The sequence below is a fragment of the Cherax quadricarinatus genome, chromosome 52, assembly GCF_038502225.1.
Source record: "Cherax quadricarinatus isolate ZL_2023a chromosome 52, ASM3850222v1, whole genome shotgun sequence".
Taxonomy (NCBI): Eukaryota; Metazoa; Arthropoda; class Malacostraca; order Decapoda; family Parastacidae; genus Cherax; species Cherax quadricarinatus.
In genome coordinates, this window is record NC_091343.1 from 6,074,041 (window position 1) to 6,101,934 (window position 27,894).

Sequence of the window (27,894 nt, forward strand, 5' to 3'; positions counted from 1 at the left end):
TATGTTATTCTTACATTAATTTTAGTTTCTTCTCATCCTGTAGTACATTAGTTTTTTATTCACAATTTCATATATTAAAAAATAAAGTTGAGCCCCAAATTCTTGGGGGCTACATTCCTAAAGGGCTCATAAATTTGTACTCCACAAACGATACCAAATTCTGTCTGTATGATAAATTGTTTCATATTTAGGCTTATTTTGTGTAAATGTCACTATAATTTAATTAATATTGACATTTGTAATAATGCCCAGAAGGAAAAGTGATTTGGGCATAGGATATGCACTGAAAACATTTCGAGCAAAATCCTGTAGTCAGTTGTTTCAGGAAGCTCCTATTCTAGCCCCCCTCCTATCCTTGCAAATAAAATGGGCACCCCTACAAAAACTTCATATAATTGAAGCTATTCATACAATACCTATCATTAAACACTTTACGTAATCAGATCTTGTGAATCATAAGTTCATGAATTTGGTAGTTCGACTATATTGTACTATATAATGTTTGTTATTTGAGTTAGGTATATTTATATTATAAAATATTTATTCATCACTAATGTCTTTTCATTATAAACTAATTAGATATATTATGCACACAATGATGTCTTATGGCAGTTAATTGCATTTAAACAGTGAAAGGTAGGGCAAAAACATTTACTGTATATATTCCATGGCATAGACAAAAAGTGACTTTAATAACATTCTTGAAACAAAGTTTCTGTAAAGCTGTGATTCAGCTTCTGTATTTGATTATCTCTCTAGGAGTGACGTGGCAGCTGGGGCTGGTGCACTGGGCAGACCAAGTTGTCAGCTGTTTTAAAGGTCCTTACATAAGCTTTCTGAAAAGGTTAATGCAAAATGAAAGTCTCTTACTCTGACCCAGTTTTAACATTTAGAGTATTTAGTTGCATTCTGTAAATACAATAAATAAAAGAAAAATCAGAGAGTGGACTTTTACCTTGCCTAGATAAGGAGAAAATATTTCATTACTCATGCTCATTTTTACAGGAGCTCAGAAAAATAATTCTAAAAATTAATCAAAACAAAATTAAATTAATACAGGCATACTTCAGTATACACTGCCCCCTTGCCTGACACCATCATGGAACTGTAGAGTATAATCTGGCAAGCCATGTTTTTAATTTCTCTTTTATCCCTTTGACGTCACAACCCCAAATCCTGAGGTGTCTCCTGGTGTTGCAAAATATTTGAAAAAAAAAAAAAAATCTTATGAAATGATAGAGAATCTTTTCCCGATGGTAATAACACCAAAGGATGAAATTTGATGGAAAAATTATGGAATTACGCTCTCACAAAGTTAGTGACCTCGGCGATATTTACGAATCGGCAATTTCACCCACTTTGAGCCCTATTTTTAGCCAATTCCATTGTTCCAGTCAACCAAACTCATAGCTATTTCTCTAGAACTCAGTTTGTTCTATCGATTGAGTACAAGAAACTGCCCATTTACTGATTTCGACTATCCAATAAAGTGGTCAGAAATTGGCAATTTGGCCAATTTCACGCAAATTAAAAAATATGCCAGTTTCAAAATAGGGTCCAGAATGAACAATGCAGACATTCCTGGCTCTAAAATGACATTTTCTTTGTTGATCAGTCACATTTCCAAGCCCCTCTGATATTACTCTTGCTTTCTATTATGAATTTTTATTCAAACAAAAAATAGAAGATTTACTGTTATTGTAATAATGTTGGTAGAATTACCGACAATATGTAAAGTAAAAGGACACAAGTGCAACTAATGTGACATTTTATTGTGGCAACATTTCGCTCTCCAGGAGAGCGAAACGTTGCCACAAAAAAATGTCACATTAGTTGCACTTGTGTCCTTTTACTTTACATTTACTGTTAGGCAGACTACTGCAATATTTTGATAATTGTATAAATAATGTCAACCCATTCATGACTGTTTATTACAATGGCTAGTTGGACATTTATTGGACAATGATGTCATTTGTTTACTCTTGAACACAAGCAGAAATCAAGCAATCCCCTTACTTTGAGCTCCATTTCCAGGTGCTTTTCATAGTAAAACCAGTCAAAATCACCTCCATTTCTATAATGTTTTCCATTCTATCAAATGTGACTACAAAAACAAGAATATAACCATAAAAACTTTACGAAAATGCACCTAGAAGTCGGCGCTTTAATCCTAAAACACGGAGATTTTTTTTTCTCATTATGCACTGCTTGCTGTAGGATTTTTTTTATACTGCACACACTGACCACACAGACCCATTCTCTCACATGTGGGCCTACCAGCTTTCTCCCGCTTGATTTGAAGCCGCTAGAATTTTTGAGTGTATGTACGTCAAACAAATTGGTTCGTAAGACGTATACAGGTACCATCCGACTTAGGACTGAGTTTGGTTCCGACAAACTGGTTGTAAGTCAAACTGGATGCAAGTCGAACCTTACTGCTGAGTATCGACATTACATTTTTGTAATGACTTTATTTTATTGTTTTATTTTGGTATTATTTACTTTACTTTTTATGCTGTTAGTACTATATTTTATACTATAAGGTTTAGGATAAACACTGTGTACAACACAAACAGTTGTTTATTTCCCAGAAATTTGGCATAGAAAACACGGTCGTAATTCGAATGGTTGTATGTCGAGCAGGTCGTGTGTATATATATAGGTGTATATATATATATATATATATATATATATATATATATATATATATATATATAGGTGTGTGTATATATATATATATATATATATATATATATATATATATATATATACAGTGGACCCCCGCTTAACGATCACCTCCAAATGCGACCAATTATGTAAGTGTATTTATGTAAGTGCGTTTGTACGTGTATGTTTGGGGGTCTGATATAGACTAATCTACTTCACAATATTCCTTATGGGAAAAAATTCGGTCAGTACTGGCACCTGAACATACTACTGGAATGAAAAAAGTTCGTTAACCGGGGGTCCACTGTATATATATAGGTGTATATACGACTGAAACAGTCAAAGGGTTAAACACATTATGTAATTGACTCAGAAAAAAACTGATGAATTAGACACATGCAGCACCTGGGTATCTTAATGAAGATGATTTTCCAGCCATTGGAGACAGTGGAAGAAGAGAAAGAATAAAAAGGCATAATACTGTGACTAGAACAATACACAAATACCCACACATAGGAGACTGAAACTTATGATGACATTTTGGTCCAACTTAGACCATTAATTTAGTCCCACAGAAGTGCGAAGGAAAGGGAGCCAGTGCATATATATGAAGGGAGGCAGGGTCAGGAGTAGAATTAGAGGAGGTAGTAGCAAAATGGAAGATGTAATGGTAGAGGTAGTGGTGGTAGTAGTATTTGTATTAGTAGTGCAGCATTAGCAGAAGTGGCAATAGGAAGGAAGTAGTGGTAGTGACACAAGAGTCAGAGAGTGGAGTGTTAGCAGAGCAATAGTAGTAGTAGTAGTAGTGGACATAGTTTAAGGGCAAAAGAAATGAAGCACTGCAGGAGAGTTAATGGCCAGTGAGGGCAGGACAATAACCCAGGAGGAAAAACTCAAAAGTCAGAACCCACCTAGGCAGAAGAAAGGAAAGGCAAAGAAAGGAGAAGCAGTAAGGGGAGATAAAGATCAGGTCAAGTCCCAAGTAGTCTGAAATTTGGAGCATTTGACAATGTAATGAGAAAGGAAGGCATCTACAGAGAGAAAGCCAGGACTAAGATTCATGTTACGAAAGTTGTGTATAAGGGATGCTTCAACAAGACAGCATCGATGAAGGCTAGAAGGAGGGTAGAAAATTTTGGCAGAGGACCAATTAATAGGATGACTGTGATCTTTAACACAACAGAAAAGAGCATTATTGGTGTCAGCAAGTCCAACACTTTTGTGCTTCTTAAGTCTGTCAGAAAGAGAGCGGTCAGTTTCTCCAAGGTATTGGAGAGGACAAGAGGAGCAGGAAATGGAGTAGATTCGAGAAGTCTTGGTAGCAGAAGGAGAGGGTTATTTGTGTATTCTTTTATTGAATCCAATTTCTCCACTTTCTTGTGCACTGAATGTTTGCTACAGTATGTAGCCACCCTTTTCAAATATTTGCAGCAAAGGTGGAGAAATGTGTAAGAGTACATGTAACTGCATCTATAAAATCAGTTATTTTTTTTTACATTTATCATATGCAATACTTAAAAGGTTGATAAGACACATGCAGCACATGGCTATCCTTCTTTATGAAAAAAATTTGCTAAACATTTGCTTTTTTTTTTAAATGAATTATGTTGGAGACTGGAAGATTAGATAATTTGAGCTGTTCAGTCTCTCACTTTTGAGGGACTGATAAGTTTTTGCCCTTGCTGTTCTTTTTTTAAATGTAAACATATCTACTCATTGTATATTTCTCACTCAATTGTTTGAAATATTTGAAAAGTTGGCTACACACAGCAGCAAATATTCATTGTACAAAAAAGTTGAGAAACTGGATGTTCTTTCATAAATCTTGAGAAAGAAAATTCTAACCACTTGCCTTCAATCCTAATAGTAGGTTAATGGACATAATCAGTACCTGAGCTGATAGGGGTGTCCCCTAATATTTGAAATATGTTGAAGCTCCTGAAAAAAATTGAGCTTTCTTGAGAAGTTTTGCAGGATTCTCTTATTTTAATAAATTGCACAGACATCTTAATAGACCTATTGTCATGACATTGGAGCGTGGCATTTCCACACACATCTCATGTTAAGACATGCAGCATTCTGTTTTGCTGAAGAAGCTTCAGAAATGCTAACTATATGCACCAGAAAGTGTTCACAGTGGTTGAAAGACCTACTTTCTTAGCAGCCACAGCCTGGTTGACCAGGCAAGCACCAGACAAGCCAGGTCTATTTATTGCATTACATGCATGGATAGTTACTATATTTTCCAGCATATGAGGTGCATTTTCTTTTCCCCCCAAAAAAAGTCTCAGAAAATCATCCCATGCCTTGTATGCTCAAGGTCAGGAACAAGGGTACACTTTGGGTTACAGGCAAGTAGTGGTTTCAGTGCTGCAGCACCGTAAACCTAACTCCAAACAACCCCCAGAACTGTTTTCTAGATTACTTTAGAATGATTGGTAACTATTATAAATTATGTATTGCTGGGACATAATAAGTAAACCAGCTGTAGCAGTTGTAGAGTAAGCACCTGTGAACAACAGGTAGCCATGCTCGTTTTGGTGCTTGGTGGTGAAGTAACCACCAACAGGCTGTGCAAGGTCTGACCTCTTTCACCTACCCTGTATGCATAAGCAGCCAACCACTGGCTCACTATCATTTTGAAGCAAGTACTGCATTTCTAATTTTTCTCAGAATATGCCTGCCAAAATTGGGATGTGCCTTACATGCCGGAAAATATTAGATATTGGTACATTTAAGAGTAAATCTAGGTTTAAATATATTCAAAAAGCTTGGTTTAATACTTTAGGCTTTATTAACCCCATTTATTGGTTGCACTGTAATATTCTGAAATTGTGACATCGAGTGGAAGCATTAAGTGAGGTATGCCTGTACCATACAAAAATTGATTATTTGAACATTGGCATTGAATATCCCATACAACATTTACTAGAAAGAAATGACAAAAAAATATTATAGTAACTTATTTTCTTATGCTCTCATTAATATTCCAACTGCTGTAATTCCCTTATCTTGCTTTTCATTCAGAGAATCCTTTTCTTCAAATGCTGAAGTCCTCTTTCTGTGCAATTTCAATGTTCACTATATTGTCTAGCTTTGATCTTCTTTCACTGAATCTTAAGGAGATGCATCTTAACCCTTTCACTGTCCGTACCCCTGAAACTAAAATTGCTCCTTGTGTCCACTTAAAAGAAATAATTCTTCTGAAATGGTGGAGAATGTCTTTTGTGAAGGTATTGATGCCAGAAGTATGAAATTTGATCGAAAACTTATGGAATTATGCAGACTCAAAGTTTGCGCTCAGACTGCTATTTATGCATTAGCGATTTCGCTGACTTTGAGTATTATTTTAAGTTCCATTCAACCAGATTCTTAGCTACTTTGCTAGTATCCCTTCTGTTCTATTTATTGAGCACAAGAAACTGCCCATTCACCTATAAAGTGAACAGAAATTGGTAATTTAGCCAGATTTACACAAAAAAATACAAATTTAAAAATATGCAAAATAAACAGTGTAGACATTCCTGGCACTAAAACTAACATTTCCTCTGTTCACTAATCATATCCCCAGGCCTCCTATATTACACTTGCCCTTTCATAATTGCTTAAATTGAAGATTTACTCTATTTCCAAGATAATAAAATATAACCAGGAATGATTGGGCGTGGCTTACAGCATCCCAATAATTGAATCAGACCTATTAAAAACCCATAAAACAGACTTGGGGGGGGGGGGGCATAGGGGACGTACCCATTCTAAGGAAAATGGGCAAAACTTGAATATCTCTGCTACCTTGAGCCCAATTTCATGCTACTTCTGGCACTGAAACAAACCAGAATCATCAATAATAGTGGGTCTTCCATTCTATCAAGTACAGTGGTACCTCGAGTTTCGAACAGCTCTCGGCTTGAACAATTATGCAAGTGTGTTTTTGTAAGTGCTTTTGTAAGTGTATTTTTGGGGGTCTGAAACAAACTAATTTAATTTACATTATTCCTTATGAGAACAAATTCATTCGGTATCGGCACTCGAACAGCCTTCTGGGACGAATTGAGTTCGTAACTCGAGATGCCACTGTAATACCAAAATACGGCCAATAAAACCATAAAAATCATCCACGACAACAACTCAGTTGCTATTCTAAACCAAACACTTGGCCAGAGTTTTGCTTTTCCCATCATGCATCATGTGGGGCAGGCCCATTTTCACATATCTAGGCCAAAATTTACTGTTCAGGGCTTACCTGAGTAAGCTGAGCTCATGATGTAGAACTGCTCAAGGGGTCTCTGGCATCAGTGACGTAGTTGTACGTGAGGGACACTGAAAGGGATAAACAACCAATATGCATTACTCCTGAACTCATGATATATTAATTTCTGTTGATATTTCACTATTTTTTACTGCCAGCCCTTTTTAAGATTTGATTGTATCTTCATTTTAGAATGTTGCTCTGTGGAACTCCTCCAAATTTCACCCTGCTATATTGTGTTACCTCAATTAATCTATGATAAAGTCAAGCTCTTTAGCACTTGCACTTCTAACTTTAACTTGTGTGATTTCAATTTGTGGTGACATAAAGGCATGGGCAGCAGCAGCTTGGTTGATCGGGCAGTCAACAAAGAAGTCTAACCTCATAGTGGGCTGTGAGAGCAGGACTCCTCTTGAAGATTCATTCTCTTTGATGGATGCCACTAACACCTTCATCGAGATTCTGGTGCCATCAGCAAAAGATGTTCTTGATGTCCTCGTTAATGTCAGATATAAGAATGAGAAATAGTGGGGCAAGTACTGTGACCCGAGGAACAGAACTTTTCACTGTGGCAGCCTCTGACTTCACTCTTTATATCGCTACTCTTTGGGTTCTGTTTGTAAAGAAGTTAAATATTCATCTACCCATTATAGCAGCTATTCATTTTGCATGTATTTTGTGCACTACCACACCATAGTTGCACATAACGAAGGCTTTTGTGAAATCAGTGTACACAACATCAGCATTTAGCTTGTCTTCTGGTGCATCCAAGATCATATCATAATGGTCCAGCAGTTGTGAAAGGCAGGAGCGACCTGCTCTGAACCCATGCTGCCCTGGATTGAACAATTGTCACAGTTTCATGTGATTGTCACTCTTGCTTTTCAGGACCCATTAATTATTTTCATATTAAGTGAAGTTAGTACTATTGGTCTGTAGGTTTTTTGCAATTGCTTTACTGCCACCTCTAAGAAGTGGGACAATATCAGTGGTTTTTAATGACTGGGATGACCAGCTCCCTCTCCACAGAATACTAAAAACCCAAGATAATATTTATTTGCAATTTTTGATGACTATGGAATTCTACTTTGGTGGAACTCCATATTCATCCCATTAAGATTCCATTTTAAAAGATTTTAGGGCCTTTTATTACCTTTTGCATGGTGCCTCTGACTTGGTTCAGGATCTTCACTTTGAATGTAGCATGTGGATATGTTAAACATAAATGTGGCATTTTTTGAAAAAATAACTAATCTTTTCATTTCTTATTTTTGTTATTAATTTTCTATTTTGGGTCATCCTGCCATGGTGACCAGTATTTGATTTTATATTATGTATTATTATTATGTTAGTGTTTATACTGGTATTATTTATTGTTATTACAAAAATATAATATATAGGTAGTAAGTTGGTAGACAGCAACCACCCAGGGAAGTACTACAGTCCTGCCAGATGACTGTGAAACAGAAACCTGTAACTGTTTTGCATGATGGTAGGATTGCTGGTTTCTTTTTCTGTCTCATAAACACGCTAGATAACAGGGATATCTTGCTACTCCTGCTTACACTTTGGTCACTCTGGTCACAGACCGGGCCACAGGGACGTTGACCCCCGGAACTCTCTCCAGGTAAACTCCAGGTAAACACTTCACAGACACGCACATGCATATATATATACATACATCTAGGTTTTTCTCCTTTTTCTAAATAGCTCTTGTTCTTCTTTATTTCTTCTATTGTCCATGGGGAAGTGGAAAAGAATCTTTCCTCCGTAAGCCATGCGTGTCGTATGAGGCGACTAAAATGCCGGGAGCAATGGGCTAGTAACCCCTGTAGACATTTACTAAAAAAGAGAAGAAGAAAAACTTAATAAAATTGGGATGCTTGAATGTGCGTGGATGTAGTGCGGATGACAAGAAACAGATGATTGCTGATGTTATGAATGAAAAGAAGTTGGATGTCCTGGCCCTAAGCGAAGCAAAGCTGAAGGGGGTAGGGGAGTTTCGGTGGGGGGAAATAAATGGGATTAAATCTGGAGTATCTGAGAGAGTTAGAGCAAAGGAAGGGGTAGCAGTAATATTGAAGGATCAGTTATGGAAGGAGAAAAGAGAATATGAATGTGTAAATTCAAGAATTATGTGGATTAAAGTAAAGGTTGGATGCAAAAAGTGGGTCATAATAAGTGTGTATGCACCTGGAGAAGAGAGGAATGTAGAGGAGAGAGAGAGATTTTGGGAGATGTTAAGTGAATGTATAGGAGCCTTTGAACCAAGTGAGAGAGTAATTGTGGTAGGGGACCTGAATGCTAAAGTAGGAGAAACTTTTAGAGAGGGTGTGGTAGGTAAGTTTGGGGTGCCAGGTGTAAATGATAATGGGAGCTCTTTGATTGAACTTTGTATAGAAAGGGGTTTAGTTATAGGTAATACATATTTTAAGAAAAAGAGGATAAATAAGTATACAAGATATGATGTAGGGCGAAATGACAGTAGTTTGTTGGATTATGTATTGGTAGATAAAAGACTGTCCAAGTCGGACCGAAACGTCGTCGTAAGCTTCTCTCTTTTATGTGCGGGTTATTTGTGTATCGTTCCAGTCACGGTATTGTGCCTTTTTGTTATTTATTCAGGATGTACATGTTTATAGAGGGGCCACAGATATATCAGATCACTTTCTAGTTGTAGCTACACTGAGGGTAAAAGGTAGATGGGATACAAGGAGAATAGAAGCATCAGGGAAGAGAGAGGTGAAGGTTTATAAACTAAAAGAGGAGGCAGTTAGGGTAAGATATAAACAGCTATTGGAGGATAGATGGGCTAATGAGAGCATAGGCAATGGGGTCGAAGAGGTATGGGGTAGGTTTAAAAATGTAATGTTAGAGTGTTCAGCAGAAGTTTGTGGTTACAGGAAAGTGGGTGCAGGAGGGAAGAGGAGCGATTGGTGGAATGATGATGTAAAGAGAGTAGTAAGGGAGAAAAAGTTAGCATATGAGAAGTTTTTACAAAGTAGAAGTGATGCAAGGAGGGAAGAGTATATGGAGAAAAAGAGAGAGATTAAGAGAGTGGTGAAGCAATGTAAAAAGAGAGCAAATGAGAGAGTGGGTGAGATGTTATCAACAAATTTTGTTGAAAATAAGAAATAGTTTTGGAGTGAGATTAACAAGTTAAGGAAGCCTAGAGAACAAATGGATTTGTCAGTTAAAAATAGGAGAGGAGAGTTATTAAATGGAGAGTTAGAGGTATTGGGAAGATGGAGGGAATATTTTCAGGAATTGTTAAATGTTGATGAAGATAGGGAAGCTGTGATTTCATGTATAGGGCAAGGAGGAATAACATCTTGTAGCAGTGAGGAAGAGCCAGTTGTGAGTGTCGGGAAAGTTCTTGAGGCAGTAGGTAAAATGAAAGGGGGTAAGGCAGCCGGGATTGATGGGATAAAGATAGAAATGTTAAAAGCAGGTGGGGATATAGTTTTGGAGTGGTTGGTGCAATTATTTAATAAATGTATGGAAGAGGGTAAGGTACCTAGGGATTGGCAGAGAGCATGCATAGTTCCTTTGTGTAAAGGGTAAGACGGAGAATAGGATAGCAGATGAACAAGGAGGCTTTAGGAAAGGTAGGGGGTGTGTTGACCAGGTGTTTACAGTGAAACATATAAGTGAACAGTATTTAGATAAGGCTAAAGAGGTCTTTGTGGCATTTATGGATTTGGAAAAGGCATATGACAGGGTGGATAGGGGGGCAATGTGGCAGATGTTGGAGGTGTATGGTGTAGGAGGTAGGTTACTGAAAGCAGTGAAGAGTTTTTACGAGGATAGTGAGGCTCAAGTTAGAGTATGTAGGAAAGAGGGAAATTATTTCCCAGTGGTCAGTGGTTCAGTGGTCAGTCAGTGTTCAGTGGTCAGTCGTCACGTGAGGTCACAGACCCTGAGCTGCTTGGGGATTAGCGTGGACGGTTACAAAGCATGGCTTGCTTCTACAGTGTTTTAAAAGCTGAGGTTGGAGAGTTGAAGGAGGAGGTCTTGCTTCTCCAGGAGGAGATTAGGAGGCTGAAGGTCCACCTCAATGGGCCTGGGAGAGAGTGTGAGGTGGTTGGAGATGTGGGGAATGAGGCTTCTAGCAGTGAGGTGCAGTCTGTCTCTCACTGTGAGGAGGCTGTAGGTGGGGTGGTAGCAACGGCTACCAGCAGTAGGAGCAGTAGGAGGTAGGTTACTGAAAGCAGTGAAGAGTTTTTACGAGGATAGTGAGGCTCAAGTTAGAGTATGTAGGAAAGAGGGAAATTATTTCCCAGTGGTCAGTGGTTCAGTGGTCAGTCAGTGTTCAGTGGTCAGTCGTCACGTGAGGTCACAGACCCTGAGCTGCTTGGGGATTAGCGTGGACGGTTACAAAGCATGGCTTGCTTCTACAGTGTTTTAAAAGCTGAGGTTGGAGAGTTGAAGGAGGAGGTCTTGCTTCTCCAGGAGGAGATTAGGAGGCTGAAGGTCCACCTCAATGGGCCTGGGAGAGAGTGTGAGGTGGTTGGAGATGTGGGGAATGAGGCTTCTAGCAGTGAGGTGCAGTCTGTCTCTCACTGTGAGGAGGCTGTAGGTGGGGTGGTAGCAACGGCTACCAGCAGTGAGGTGCAGCCCAGCACCTGCTACAAGTGGCGAGTTGTTCACAGTAATGGGAGGCGCATCAGAGTAAGGAAAGTTAAGAGTGCAGATCTGAAGGTAGGAAATCGCTTCTCTGTTCTCCAGGATGAATGTACTTCAGTGGCCAGTGAAGGTAAGGGTACTACTGCCCCTGCTAATGAAGGTAAGCGCATTCTTGTGGTTGGTGACTCTCAGGTAAGATATGTTGATCGTGCTTTTTGTAATAGGAATAAGAAGATGAGAGATAGAGTGTGCTTCCCTGGAGCTGGTGTTGGGGACATTGTCAACAGACTGGATAATATCATGTCAGGTAATGGGAACAAGCCCATTATCTGTCTCAGTGCTGGTGGAAATGATATTGGGAAGGGTAGGAGAGAAGAGCTGCTAGATAAGTACAGGTCAGCTATAGATTTCATTAAGTCTAAGGGAGGGATCCCAATCATATGTAGCATCTTGCCTAGAAGGGGAGTAGGAAATGAATGGTTGTCTAGGGCAATTGGTGTAAATTGCTGGCTAGACAGATACTGCAAGGAACTTGCAATCCCATTCATTGACAACTGGAACAACTTTTATGGCAAACATGATATGTATGCAAGGGATGGGGTTCATCTCTCTGGGGCAGGGGTGGTAGCACTTGCAGACTCGATTGAGAAGGCCATTGGTGAAATGCCTATGATTTTAAACTGATGGAAGATAGAGGTATGGGTGTGTGTGGGAAACAAGCAGGTTGCAACACTAGGGTTGGAAACAGTAAATGTATAAAAGGCATTCAGCATGAAGTTATAAATAAAGACAATAGAACAGGTCAGCAAACAAAGGGGGACAGCAGAGGGCAGCAAGGGACTAGCTCCCTTAAGGTTTACTATACTAATAGCAGGAGTGTTAGAAATAAGATAGATGAGCTAAGATTAATTGCAAGTGCAGGAAACATAGATATTATTGCTATAACAGAGACCTGGCTCAATCTGAAAGATAGAGAGATGCCCTCTGAATGTCACATACAAGGCTATAAATTATTCCACACTGACAGGGTCAACAGGAAAGGTGGTGGAGTAGCGATGTATGTCAGAGACAATTTAAATTGTTGTGTTAGACAAGATATTAAATTAGAAGCGTCAGCCACTGAATCTGTTTGGTTACAGCTTCTCGAGGGCCGAGAAAAACTAATTTTGGGTGTGATTTACAGGGCCCCAAATCTTGATAGGGAGTGCAGTAAACTTCTATGGGACGAAATTCGTAAGGCATCTACATACGAAAATGTTGTGCTAATGGGAGATTTCAACTATAGACAGATTGACTGGAGCAATTTGACAGGAAATTTAGAGTCGGGTGACTTTCTTGATACGATCCAGGATTGTTTTTTAAAACAGTTTGTGACAGAGCCAACTAGGGGAAATAACCTCCTTGACTTGGTTCTTGCCAGTAGGGAAACACTAATTAATAATCTTGAGGTTAATGATGAGCTTGGGGAGAGTGATCACAAATCACTCAGTTTTAACATATCATGGAATTCCCCTAATAATGGCAATCAAGTCTCCGTCCCTGACTTTCGCTTGGCTGATTTCATAGGACTGAAAAATTACTTAGGTGGGCTGAACTGGAATGACCTGACTAGGGGTCAGGTAGGTGGTGATGGTTGCCGATATGATGCTTTCCAGGGCATAGTTCTAGCTGCTCAGTCAAATTATGTTCCAAATAGGGAAATCAGATCAAACAAAAATGATCCTAAATGGATGAACAATAGATTAAAATATCTGATTGGTCAAAAGAGAGGCATATATAGGCAAATCAAAAGAGGAGAGGGGCAATTAAGAAATCGATATATTCAGTTAAAGAGAGAAATAAAAAAGGGAATTAGAAAAGCAAATAGAGATTATGAGGTTAAAGTTGCAAGAGAATCGAAGACTAACCCAAAAGGATTCTTTCAGGTATACAGAAGTAAGATCAGGGACAAGATAGGCCCACTCAAAAGTTCCTCGGGTCAGCTCACTGACAGTGATAAGGAAATGTGTAGAATTTTTAACACATACTTCCTCTCAGTTTTTACACAGGAGGATACCAGCGATATTCCAGTAATGATAAATTATGTAGAACAGGACGATAATAAACTGTGCACTATTAGGGTCACAAGTGACATGGTCCTTAGGCAAATAGATAAATTAAAACCTAACAAATCCCCAGGCCCTGATGAACTGTATGCAAGGGTTCTAAAGGAATGTAAAGAGGAGCTTAGCACACCTTTGGCTAATCTTTTCAACATATCACTACAAACTGGCATGGTGCCAGATAAGTGGAAAATGGCAAATGTGATACCTATTTTCAAAACAGGTGACAGGTCCTTAGCTTCGAACTATAGACCAATAAGCCTAACCTCCATAGTGGGAAAATTTATGGAATCAATAATTGCCGAGGCAGTTCGTAGCCACCTTGAAAAGCATAAATTAATCAACGAATCTCAGCATGGTTTTACAAAGGGGCGTTCCTGCCTTACGAATTTATTAACTTTTTTCACTAAGGTATTTGAGGAGGTAGATCATGGTAATGAATATGATATTGTGTATATGGACTTCAGTAAGGCTTTTGACAGGGTCCCACATCAGAGACTATTGAGGAAAATTAAAGCACATGGAATAGGAGGAGAAATTTTTTCCTGGATAGAGGCATGGTTGACAAATAGGCAGCAGAGAGTTTGCATAAATGGGGAGAAATCAGAGTGGGGAAGCGTCACGAGCGGTGTTCCACAGGGGTCAGTGTTGGGCCCCCTGCTGTTCACAATCTACATAAACGACATAGATGAGGGCATAAAGAGCGACATCGGCAAGTTTGCCGATGACACCAAAATAGGCCGTCGAATTCATTCTGACGAGGACATTCGAGCACTCCAGGAGGATTTGAATAGACTGATGCAGTGGTCGGAGAAGTGGCAGATGCAGTTTAATATAGACAAATGCAAAGTTCTAAATGTTGGACAGGACAATAACCATGCCACATATAAACTAAATAATGTAGATCTTAATATTACGGATTGCGAAAAAGATTTAGGAGTTCTGGTTAGCAGTAATCTGAAACCAAGACAACAGTGCATAAGTGTTCGCAATAAAGCTAATAGAATCCTTGGCTTCATATCAAGAAGCATAAATAATAGGAGTCCTCAGGTTGTTCTTCAACTCTATACATCCTTGGTTAGGCCTCATTTAGATTATGCTGCACAGTTTTGGTCACCGTATTACAGAATGGATATAAATTCTCTGGAAAATGTACAAAGGAGGATGACAAAGATGATCCCATGTATCAGAAACCTTCCCTATGAGGATAGACTAAGGGCCCTGAAACTGCACTCTCTAGAAAGACGTAGAATTAGGGGGGATATGATTGAGGTTTATAAGTGGAAGACAGGAATAAATAAAGGGGATGTAAATAGTGTGCTGAAAATATCTAGCCTAGACAGGACTCGCAGCAATGGTTTTAAGTTGGAAAAATTAAGATTCAGGAGGGATATAGGAAAGTACTGGTTTGGTAATAGAGTTGTGGATGAGTGGAACAAACTCCCAAGTACCGTTATAGAGGCCAGAACGTTGTGTAGCTTTAAAAATAGGTTGGATAAATACATGAGTAGATGTGGGTGGGTGTGAGTTGGACCTGATAGCTTGTGCTAACAGGTCGGTTGCCGTGTTCCTCCCTTAAGTCAATGTGACCTGACCTGACTAGGTTGGGTGCATTGGCTTAAGCCGGTAGGGACTTGGACCTGCCTCGCATGGGCCAGTAGGCCTTCTGCAGTGTTCCTTCGTTCTTATGTTCTTATGTTCTTAAGTGAATGTATTCAGATATTTGGGAGTGGACGTGTCAGCGGATGGGTCTATGAAAGATGAGATGAATCATAGAATTGATGAGGGGAAAAGGGTGAGTGGTGCACTTAGGAGTCTGTGGAGACAAAGAACTTTGTCCTTGGAGCTAAAGAGGGGAATGTATGAGAGTATAGTTTTACCAACGCTCTTATATGGGTGTGAAGCATGGGTGATGAATGTTGCAGCGAGGAGAAGGCTGGAGGCAGTGGAGATGTCATGTCTGAGGGCAATGTGTGGCTTTGAATATAATGCAGAGAATTCGTAGTTTGGAAGTTAGGAAGAGGTGCGGGATTACCAAAACTGTTGTCCAGAGGGCTGAGGAAGGGTTGTTGAGGTGGTTCGGACATGTAGAGAGAATGGAGCGAAACAGAGTGACTTCAAGAGTGTATCAGTCTGTAGTGGAAGGAAGGCGGGGTAGGGGTCGGCCTAGGAAAGGTTGGAGGGAGGGGGTAAAGGAGGTTTTGTGTGCGAGCGGCTTGGACTTCCAGCAGGCATGCGTGAGCATGTTTGATAGGAGTGAATGGAGACAAATGGTTTTTAATACTTGACGTGCTGTTGGAGTGTGAGCAAAGTAACATTTATGAAGGGGTTCAGGGAAACCGGCAGGCCGGACTTGAGTCCTGGAGATGGGAAGTACAGTGCCTGCACTCTGAAGGAGGGGTGTTAATGTTGCAGTTTAAAAACTATAGTGTAAAGCACCCTTCTGGCAAGACAGTGATGGAGTGAATGATGGTGAAAGTTTTTCTTTTTCGGGCCACCCTGCCTTGGTGGGAATCGGCCAGTGTGATAATAATAAAATAATAATAATAAAAAAACAAGTAACCAAGTTAACACATACCATTTGGTAATTACAAAAAACAGAATAAGCAACCAGTCTTCGGTTAACTTCAAATTGTATCAAGCACATTTATTATTATTTATTATTATTATTGTGCATGTACTAGTGTACTAAATGAAGAATAAATGACACCTTTATTGAAGATGTAGTGATGAGTGATTAGACACTGTGTCCTGGGAGTGCCTTTTCCTCCTGAGTAATGTAGGTCCTGTTTGGCATTTTGTTCCAAAACAGGCCTTATCACACTGTGTATGCCACTACAATTCTTAAATCTCTCAAACCAACCTTTGCTGGCCTTAAATTCACCAATATGAGCACTAGTTCCAGGCATTTTTTCCTGTTCACCTGGGTGTTAGTCGACTGGTGTGGGTCGAATCCTGGGGGACAAGATTAAGAACCACTATGGAAATAAGTTAGACAGTCCTCGATGACACACTGACTTTCTTGGGTTATCCTGGGTGGCAAACCCTCTGGAGTTAATTGTTTCTTGGAATTCTCGATAAGTCACACCAGTAACAGTCTCTCCACATCTTCGAGTAGTACAGCTGACCATGGTGCAGCAGCAGCTGACTGTGGTGCAGCAGCAGCTGACAGTGGTGCAGCAGCAGCTGATGGTACTACAGCAGCAGCAGCTGATGGTACTACAGCAGCAGCAGCAGCAGCTGACCATGGTGCAGCAGCAGCTGACCGTGGTGCAGCAGCAGCTGACCGTGGTGCAGCAGCAGCTGACCGTGGTGCAGCAGCAGCTGATCATGGTACATTAGTATTTCGATAGTATTTCTCACCCTTTTTACCACAGGGTTGGCACTAGAAGCTTTCTTTGGGCCCATGGTGGCTTATTTAGCAGTTACAAGCACTAAAAACACTGGAATAATACAAAATTTATCAAATGTATGTGTGCAACTGTCCGCCCCGGCTTGTAAACAATGTCACACTAGCTCAGCTGAGGCGCTCAGGCCAGACAGACGTGTGGACGCGGACAGGACGAATGATGCAAGTAGAGTTTTTCAACGTATGTCAGGGTCAAATTTTTATGCTGATAAGCATCATAAGTCAGTTTTAATGTAGGTTGAGGACATCGTAAGTCGGGGGTCCACTGTATTTCTTATGGGAAAATTCATTTGGTATATATCCTGTTTGGTATAAGTCCAAGGTCCTGGAACAGATTAAAGATGTATACCAAGATACCACTGTATTATTATTATTGTTGTTGTTATTACTATTACTACTACCACCACCACCATTACTACTACTACTACCACCACCATTACTACTACTACCACCACCATTACTACTACTACCACCACCATTACTACTACTACCACCACCATTACTACTACTACCACCACCATTACTACTACTACCACCATTACTACTACCACCACCATTACTACTACTACTACCACCATTACTACTACCACTGTTACTACTACTACCACCACCACCATTACTACTACTACTATCATCATTACTACTACTACTACCACCATTACTACTACTACTACCACCATTACTACTACTACTACCACCATTACTACTACTAGTACTACCATCATTACTACTACTACTACCATCATTACTACTACTACTACCACCATTACTACTACTATTGCCATTACTACTAGAGTTACTACTACTGATACTTCTTCAACTCCTCCTCCGTCAATATTTAACCCTTTCAGGGTCCAAGGCCCAAATCTGAAGTGGTGCCCCAGTGTCCAAGAATTTTCCAAAAAAAAATTTGTTATTTTTTCTTATGAAATGGTAGAGAGTCTTTTTGTGAAGGTAATAAAACAAAAAGTACGAAATTTGATGGAAAATTGACAAAATTATGCTCTCGCGAATTTTGATGTGTCAGCGATATTTACGAATCGGCGATTTTGCCGACTTTGACTTCCATTTTAGGCCAATTACATCATTCCAGTCGACCAAATTCTTAGCTATTTTACTAGTATTACTTCTATTCTATCGATTGAGCACAAGAAATCGCCAAGTCAACTGTTTCAACTACAAAATAAAGTGATCGGAAATTGGTAATTTGGCAAATTTAACACAAAGTTCAAAATATTCCAATTTCAAAATAGCATCCAGAATAAACAATGTAGGCATTCCTGGCACTAAACTAACATTTCCTCGGTTCATTAGTTACGTTTTGAGGCTTTACAAATAAATCCCATTTTTATTTTTTATTTACATAATGAATTTTTATTCACACCAAAAAATAGATTTACTGTTATGCAATATTGTAATAATTGTATAAATATCATCACCACATTTGTGAATGTGTATTAGATCCACCAGCTGGCATGTATTAGACGTGTGAGGTCGTTTGTTTACTCTTGAACATCGACAAAAATTTAACATTTCCGCTACTTTGAGCTCAGTTTCAAGCCATTTCCAGTGCTAAAACCAATCAAAATCATCTCTATTTCTGTAATATGTCTTCCATTCTATCAACTGAGACCAAGAAATTGCAAATACAACTATAAAAAACATACGAAAAAACACTGCAAAGTTGCTGTTTTAATCGAAAATCTTGGTTTCAGTTTTTTCTCTCATTATACACAGTGTGCTGCAGGATTTGTTTTATGTGGTGCACACATACCACATAGATGTATTCTCTCAAACTAGGCCCAAGTGTACCACTCACAGTTTATCAGAGTGAGCTGAGCTCATGACATAGATCTACGGTTTGGACACTGAACGCAAAGCCGTAGATCTACGGGACGGACCCTGAAAGGGTTAAAGCAACGGTGTAAGTGAGGATATATTATAATTTAGTAATCAGGTACAATTGTGTGTGTTGGTGCTTATTTGATGTTAACTGGATGTTTACTTAACTTGATCTGTGCATACATCATATTAATAACATATTTACTTTGTGAAAAATTGTTAAGCCTGCACTTCCAGACATAACCAGGTATACAAACCCAAGCTGTTGACATCTCTTTTGCACCCTCTCATTTTTTCATCTAATTCACACTACTGAATAACAAATGCTACAAAGGAATATGTTTGTGACAGAGGTGTTTGGAGACAGCGAAGAAGGCGAGGGTTGGGGAGGAGAGGCACCGGGGCATTCCAGAAACTCGTCCAACACCAGCCACGGCTCACACGCTTCAGGCTATGCATCCATCAACTCTCAATCTGAAAAATCTGGTCATATCAGGTGAGTCCATTTTAATATCCCCCCCCCCCCCCAAAAAAAAAAAAAAACGCATGTTAATTAATGTTGCATTTTACTATTCTGTTACATTTCTTTTTTGTATTTAGAATAGTAGTGCATGATTGCTTCTGCTTTATTTACTACTGCATTTCACTTACAAGTAGCTTCTTTCAAAAATTAAATTTATTATCTTGATAGTGAATATATATATTATTTTCATTTTTCTCTAACTAATGCTATAATAATGCCGTTGGTTTTATGCAGCTGTTGCCCAACATTCACCGTGTGGTCAGCGGATAGCACCTATCTTTCCTCCAGGCCAAGTAGCTTCTGTTTGTACACTACTAATGCTAGTCTTTCTGACCAGCTTTACACTCACCCTTTTCACTATGCACATCCTAAGGGCCTGCCTCCTTCTAAACCAACTGCTCGCTTCCATCTGTTTCCTGCTGCACCAGATGGCACATCTTCCCTCTGTAACACTCCACCTTCTGACTCAAAAAGACGCAGTCTACTTTCATTTCCGGATTTATCCCACATCCTTGGTGGTTCAACTCCATCACTTGTGTCCCTGTCTTCCTCTGGAACTCGGGGAGGATCAGTGTCAAGTGGTGTAAGCCCTGAAGACTGTAGTATTCGCACAATGGTAGCTTCTTCTCAGCAACCCCAGTGGGCAGTTGGAGCCTTGCATTCTGCAATTTCTGCTCTTGCATTGCACACCGACTCTTCTAGTTTGCATGTTGCTACAGATTCAAGTATAAAAAACAGGTTAGCAAAATTGCAGTCTTCACAGTGACTTTTAAAAAATTTTGAACTTATATCTTTGATAATGAATACGTATTATTATTATTATTATTATTATTATTATTATTATTATTATTATTATTATTATGTATGGGGAAACACTAAACCTGTAGGGGGTCATAGAACACCTGGGAAATAGAAGGGAATCAAATTTACTACAAGGGAGCATAGATCCAATTCCTTGAGATAAAATCTTTCTGCTACCCTTTCTTGAATGGATGTCTTTCATTAAAGGGCATTTTTAGTACTAATATCTCTTCTCCAGATTTGCAAATAGTTTACTGCAAAGATTACAGTATTAGAATTTTTTTTTTCAACGAACCGGCCATCTCTCTCCAATGCAGGGTGACCTAAAAAGAAAAATGAAAGTTTCTCTCTTTAAATTTAATAATGCATACAGGAGAAGGGGTTCTTCTTTCTTTCAATACACCGGCCGTATCCCACTGAAGCAAGTGTCCCAAGAGGAAAAACGGAAGTTTCTCCTTTTACATTTAGTAATATATACAGGAGAAGAGGTTACTAGCCCCTTGCTCCTGGCATTTTAGTTGCCTCTTACAACACGCATGGCTTACGGAGGAAGAATTCTGTTCCACTTCCCTATGGAAGTAAGAGGAAATAAACAAGAACAAGAATTAGTAACAAAATAGAAGAAAACCCAGAGATTTGTGTATTATATATGCTTCTACATGTATGTGTCCTTGGTAGTAGGTTGGTAGGCAGGAAGGTACTACCATCCTGCCATGTGAGTGTAACACAAAAGCCTGTAATTGTTTTACATTATGGTAGGATTGCTGGTGTCTTTCTTTTTCTGCCTCTTAAACATGCAAGCTTTCAGGTACGCCTTGCTACTTCTACTTACACTTAGGTCACACTACACATGCATGTATACTAGCATACATATACACACCCTCTTTAAGCCATGCATGTCATAAGAGGCTACTGAAATGCTGAGAGCAAGGGGGCTAGTAACCCCTTCTCCTGTATACATTACTAAAGTTAAAAAGAGAAACTTTTGTTTTTCTTTTTGCGCCACCCTCCCTTGGCGGGATACAGCCAGTTTGTTGAAAGAAGAAGACGTGTATGTGTAGTGTGACCTGAGTGTGAGTAGAAGTAGCAGGACGTACATTGGAACCTTGATTTTCATTTGCCCTGGTTTTCGATGCCTTTTTTTGTCAAAATATTGTCCCAGTTTTCGTTCAACGCCTTGGTTTTTGTCCACCGTATGGAACATGTCCATGTCCCCGCGCCCACACCAAGCATCCCATGCACACATTCAGAGTCACTCTGGCTGTTTCTTGTCGAGTAAACATTACCCTGTGCGTTCATATGAAACATTTTGCAATAATCGATTGTTTTTTGTGCTTGTTTATTGAGTGCGACTGCTAAATAAACCACCATGGGGCCAAAGAAAATTCAGCATGCCAACCCTTTGATAAAGAAGGTGAGAAACATGATAGAATTCAAGAAAGAACTCATAGAATGAGTTGCAAAGTTTTGTGGAGGAATATCACTACCACCCTCTACATAGGTAGAGGGTGGTAGTGATTGTGGTAGAGGGTGGTAGTGATGGTGGTAGTGATGGTGGTAGAGGGTGGTAGTAATGGTGGTAGAGGGTGGTAGTAATGGTGGTAGAGGGTGGTAGTAATGGTGGTAGAGGGTGATAGTAATGGTGGTAGAGGGTGGTAGTGGTTGTGATGGTGGTAGAGGGTGGTAGTGGTTGTGATGGTGGTAGAGGGTGGTAGTGATGGCAAACAATCGAAGATGTTGAGAAGTTGTTGAAGAATTGAGACACATATGCAACACATGGGAATCTTTATTGAAGAAACGTTTTGCCACACAGTGGCTTCATCAGTCCAATACAAAGTAGAAATGGGTAAGGAGAGGAGGAGTTTGAGGTAATCAGTCCCTCAACCTGGAATCGATGTGTTCAGTCCATCACTCTTGTAGGAAGTGCAGCATAGGGCCAGAGAGGTGGCTTATATACTGCAGTCAGATGAGTCGAAGCAGGAGGAGATGGGATCACAGTGGGACCTGCCACTGTGATCCCACCTGCCAGTGTGACTTTGTCAATGGTCCAAGTCGGACCGAAACGTCGTCGTTAGCTTCTCTCTTTTATGTGCGGGTTATTTGTGTATTGGACCTGCCACTAGTGTAAGTAGGTCGTCGTCCAAAGGTTCAAGCGTTGAAGTCTTTGTACCAAGATCCCATGATGTTGCAACAAATAGGGATCTTGGTACACTGCAACATCATGAGAAGTTGTTGTTAGTGTGGATCAACGAAAAACCAGTTAGCAGGAGATAGTGTTGTGGAGGCAATAATTTGTGAAAAGGCAAGGCAGTTGCATGAGGATCTCGTGAAGAATATGCCAACAAGAGTCTTCAATTAAGGTAAAACTGATTTAAATGTTCATTTATCCATTTATTTCTCATTGTTTTCTGTAATTTTTTGTCAATATTTTTGGGTGTCTAGAACTGATTAATTGGATTTACATTATTTCCTATGGGAAATATTGCTTTAGTTTTTGTCAGATTTGGTTTTCGTCAGACTATTTCCTGGTAAAAGTAGGTCTTAGACAGGGATGTGTAATGTCACCATGGTTGTTTAATATATTTATAGATGGGGTTGTAAAAGAAGTAAATGCTAGGGTGTTTGGGAGAGGGGTGGGATTAAATTATGGGGAATCAAATACAGAATGGGAATTGACACAGTTACTTTTTGCTGATAATACTGTGTGTATGGGAGATTCTAAAGAGAAATTGCAAAGGTTAGTGGATGAGTTTGGGAGTGTGTGTAAAGGTAAAAAGTTGAAAGTGAACATAGAAAAGAGTAAGGTGATGAGGGTGTCAAATGATTTAGATAAAGAAAAATTGGATATCAAATTGGGGAGGAGCAGTATGGAAGAAGTGAATGTTTTCAGATATTTGGGAGTTGATGTGTCAGTGGATGGATTTATGAAGGATGAGGTTAATCATAGAATTGATGAAGGAAAAAAGGCGAGTGGTGCGTTGAGGTATATGTGGAGACAAAAAACGTTATCTATGGAGGCAAAGAAGGAAATATGAAAGTATAGTAGTACCAACACTCTTATATGGTTGTGAAGCTTGGGTTGTAAATGCCGCAGTGAGGAGGCGGTTGGAGGCAGTGGAGATGTCCTGTCTAAGGGCAATGTGTGGTGTGAATATTAAGCAGAAAATTCGGAGTGTGGAAATTAGAAGATGGTGTGGAGTTAATAAAAGTATTAGTCAGAGGGCTGAAGAGGGGTTGTTGAGGTAGTTAGGTCATTTAGAGAGAATGGATCAAAGTAGAATGACTTGGAGAGTGTATAAATCTGTAGGGGAAGGAAGGCGGGGTAGGGGTCGTCCTTGAAAAGGTTGGAGGGAGGGGGTAAAGGATGTTTTGTGGGAGAGGGGCTTGGACTTCCAGCAAGCGCGCATGAGCGTGTTAGAGCTGTCGGAGTGTGAGCAGGGTAATATTTAGTGAAGGGATTCAGGGAAACCGGTTATTTTTATATAGCTGGACGTGAGTCCTGGAAATTGGAAGTACAGTGCCTGCACTCTAAAGGAGGGGTTCGGGATATTGGCAGTTTGGAGGGATATGTTGTGGATCTTTATACGTATATGCCTCTAAACTGTTGTATTCTGAACACCTCTGCAAAAACAGTGATTATGTGTGAGTGAGGTGAAAGTCTTGAATGATGGTGAAAGTATTTTCTTTTTGGGGATTTTCTTTCTTTGGGTCACCCTGCCTCGGTGGGAGACGGCCGAAAATTTCCCTCGTGACCCATGCCTTACTATTAGATTTCCAAAACACACACAATTTACTCTTCATAACATTGTTTTTCCTGAACACACTGGGATTTTCAGAATGGTACACTAGTAATGGCTTCACTTTGAAATCCCCACTAGCATTAGCACAGAACATTAGCATCAGCCTGTCTTTTATAGGCTTGTGTCCTGGCATTGCCTTTTCCTCTTGTGTAATGAAGGTCCTCTTTGGCATTTTCTTCCAAAAGAGGCCTGTTTCGTCACAATTGAACACTTGTTCAGGTTTCAGTCCTTCAGCCTCTATGTACTCCTGGAATTCATGCACATATTTTTCAGCCGCCTTGTGGTCCGAACTGGCAGCCTCACCATGCCTTACCACACTGTGTATGCCAGTACGGTTCTTAAATCTCTCAAACCAGCCTTTGCTGGCCTTAAATTCACTCACATCACCACTATTTGCAGGCAATTTCTTTACCAAATCTTCATGCAACTGCCTAACCTTTTCACAAATAATCGAAGTCATAAGAGTATCTCCTGCTAATTGTTTCTCATTTATCCACACCAATAATAACTTCTCAACCTCTTCCAGTACTGGTGATCTCATTTTTGTCAGTATAGTTACTCCCTTTGCAACAGCAGCGTCCTTTATTTCCTTTTTCTTGGCCACTATGAAACATAAGGTTGTGTAGGGTTTCTTATACATCCTGGACAGTTCAGCCACACTTGTACCACTTTCATATTGTTCAATGATGGTTTTCTTAAATTCAATCGTATTTCTCACCTTCTTTACCACAGGCTTGGCACTAGGAGCTTTCTTTGGAGCCATGGTAGCTTATTTAGTACTTTTTTTTTTCTTTCAACAAGTCGGCCGTCTCCCACCAAGGCAGGGTGACTTACAAGCACTAAAATAAATGGAACATTATGAAATATTTCGCTGGAGTACGTGAGGGGACCTTCGCTCACTGGTAAACAATGCCAGACTGGCTGCCGCCCTGGCTCACGCCGTGGGTACGCGTCCCGGACGAACTACAACTCGCGAGTCAACCTATGAAAAGCGAGTCCGTGTTTATACGAAAATACCCCTATGATTGGCGAAATTTACGTTTGCCGGGAACTACGAAAAGCGGGGGACCACTGTGTGTGTGTGTGTGTATAAATATATATATATATATACAGTGGACCCCCGGTTAACGAACTTTTTTCATTCCAGTAGTATGTTCAGGTGCCAGTACTGACCGAATTTTTTCCCATAAGGAATATTGTGAAGTAGATTAGTCCATTTCAGACCCCCAAACATACATGTACAAACGCACTTACATAAATACACTTACATAATTGGTCGCATTTGGAGGTGATCGTTAAGCGGGGGTCCACTGTGTATATATATATATATATATATATATATATATATATATATATATATATATATATATATATATATATATATATATATATATATATATATATATATATATTGCTGGATTGCTGGTTTCTTTTTCTGTCTCATAAACACGCTAGATAACAGGGATATCTTGCTACTCCTACTTACACTTTGGTCACACTTCACAGACATGCACATGCATATATATATACATACATCTAGGTTTTTCTCCTTTTTCTAAATAGCTCTTGTTCCTCTTTATTTCTTCTATTGTCCATGGGGAAGTGGAAAAGAATCTTTCCTCCGTAAGCCATGCGTGTCGTATGAGGCGACTAAAATGCCGGGAGCAATGGGCTAGTAACCCCTTCTCCTGTACACATTTACTAAAAAAGAGAAGAAGAAAAACTTTATAAAACTGGGATGTTTAAATGTGCGTGGATGTAGTGCGGATGACAAGAAACAGATGATTGCTGATGTTATGAATGAAAAGAAGTTGGATGTCCTGGCCCTAAGCGAAACAAAGCTGAAGGGGGTAGGGGAGTTTCGGTGGGGGGAAATAAATGGGATTAAATCTGGAGTATCTGAGAGAGTTAGAGCAAAGGAAGGGGTAGCAGTAATGTTGAATGATCAGTTATGGAAGGAGAAAAGAGAATATGAATGTGTAAATTCAAGAATTATGTGGATTAAAGTAAAGGTTGGATGCGAGAAGTGGGTCATAATAAGCGTGTATGCACCTGGAGAAGAGAGGAATGCAGAGGAGAGAGAGAGATTTTGGGAGATGTTAAGTGAATGTATAGGAGCCTTTGAACCAAGTGAGAGAGTAATTGTGGTAGGGGACCTGAATGCTAAAGTAGGAGAAACGTTTAGAGAGGGTGTGGTAGGTAAGTTTGGAGTGCCAGGTGTAAATGATAATGGGAGCCCTTTGAGTGAACTTTGTATAGAAAGGGATTTAGTTATAGGTAATACATATTTTAAGAAAAAGAGGATAAATAAGTATACAAGATATGATGTAGGGTGAAATGACAGTAGTTTGTTGGATTATGTATTGGTAGATAAAAGACTGTTGAGTAGACTTCAGGATGTACATGTTTATAGAGGGGCCACAGATATATCAGATGACTTTCTAGTTGTAGCTACACTGAGAGTAAAAGGTAGATGGGATACAAGGAGAATAGAAGCATCAGGGAAGAGAGAGGTGAAGGTTTATAAACTAAAAGAGGAGGCAGTTAGGGTAAGATATAAACAGCTATTGGAGGATAGATGGGCTAATGAGAGCATAGGCAATGGGGTCGAAGAGGTATGGGGTAGGTTTAAAAATGTAGTGTTAGAGTGTTCAGTAGAAGTTTGCGTTTACAGGAAAGTGGGTGCGGGAGGGAAGAGGAGCGATTGGTGGAATGATGATGTGAAGAGAGTAGTTAGGGAGAAAAAGTTAGCATATGAGAAGTTTTTACAAAGTAGAAGTGATGCAAGGAGGGAAGAGTATATGGAGAAAAAGAGAGAGGTTAAGAGAGTGGTGAAGCAATGTAAAAAGAGAGCAAATGAGAGAGTGGGTGAGATGTTATCAACAAATTTTGTTGAAAATAAGAAAAAGTTTTGGAGTGAGATTAACAAGTTAAGAAAGCCTAGAGAACAAATGGATTTGTCAGTTAAAAATAGGAGAGGAGAGTTATTAAATGGAGAGTTAGAGGTATTGGGAAGATGGAGGGAATATTTTGAGGAATTGTTAAATGTTGATGAAGATAGGGAAGCTGTGATTTCGTGTATAGGGCAAGGAGGAACAACATCTTGTAGGAGTGAGGAAGAGCCAGTTGTGAGTGTGGGGGAAGTTCGTGAGGCAGTAGGTAAAATGAAAGGGGGTAAGGCAGCCGGGATTGATGGGATAAAGATAGAAATGTTAAAAGCAGGTGGGGATATAGTTTTGGAGTGGTTGGTGCAATTATTTAATAAATGTATGGAAGAGGGTAAGGTACCTAGGGATTGGCAGAGAGCATGCATAGTTCCTTTGTATAAAGGCAAAGGGGACAAAAGAGAGTGCCAAAATTATAGGGGGATAAGTCTGTTGAGTATACCTGGCAAAGTGTATGGTAGAGTTATTATTGAAAGAATTAAGAGTAAGACGGAGAATAGGATAGCAGATGAACAAGGAGGCTTTAGGAAAGGTAGGGGTGTGTGGACCAGGTGTTTACAGTGAAATATATAAGTGAACAGTATTTAGATAAGGCTAAAGAGGTCTTTGTGGCATTTATGGATTTGGAAAAGGCGTATGACAGGGTGGATAGGGGGGCAATGTGGCAGATGTTGCAGGTGTATGGTGTAGGAGGTAGGTTACTGAAAGCAGTGAAGAGTTTTTACGAGGATAGTGAGGCTCAAGTTAGAGTATGTAGGAAAGAGGGAAATTATTTCCCAGTAAAAGTAGGCCTCAGACAAGGATGTGTGATGTCACCGTGGTTGTTTAATATATTTATAGATGGGGTTGTAAGAGAAGTAAATGCGAGGGTATTGGCAAGAGGCGTGGAGTTAAAAGATAAAGAATCACACATAAAGTGGGAGTTGTCAC

The 27,894-nt window shown here is 39.7% G+C and overlaps 1 protein-coding gene and 1 long non-coding RNA gene across 2 annotated transcripts in view; one reads left to right on the forward strand and one right to left on the reverse strand.

Moving 5' to 3' along the window:
- LOC128704246 (uncharacterized) overlaps positions 1–27,894 on the forward strand; it is a 135,712-nt gene that overhangs the window by 55,675 nt on the left and 52,143 nt on the right. Inside the window, exons 4-5 of the mRNA XM_070096019.1 lie at positions 19,247–19,391; positions 19,653–20,156. Coding sequence (XP_069952120.1) covers positions 19,247–19,391; positions 19,653–20,156 — 649 coding nt within the window. The remainder of the gene's footprint in view (positions 1–19,246; positions 19,392–19,652; positions 20,157–27,894) is intronic.
- Positions 6–18,249, reverse strand: LOC128703133 (uncharacterized). Its single transcript, XR_008409214.2, has 3 exons — positions 17,008–18,249; positions 6,911–6,987; positions 6–836 (listed from the first exon to the last, which is right to left on the reverse strand). It is a non-coding gene; the product is annotated as an uncharacterized lncRNA (long non-coding RNA).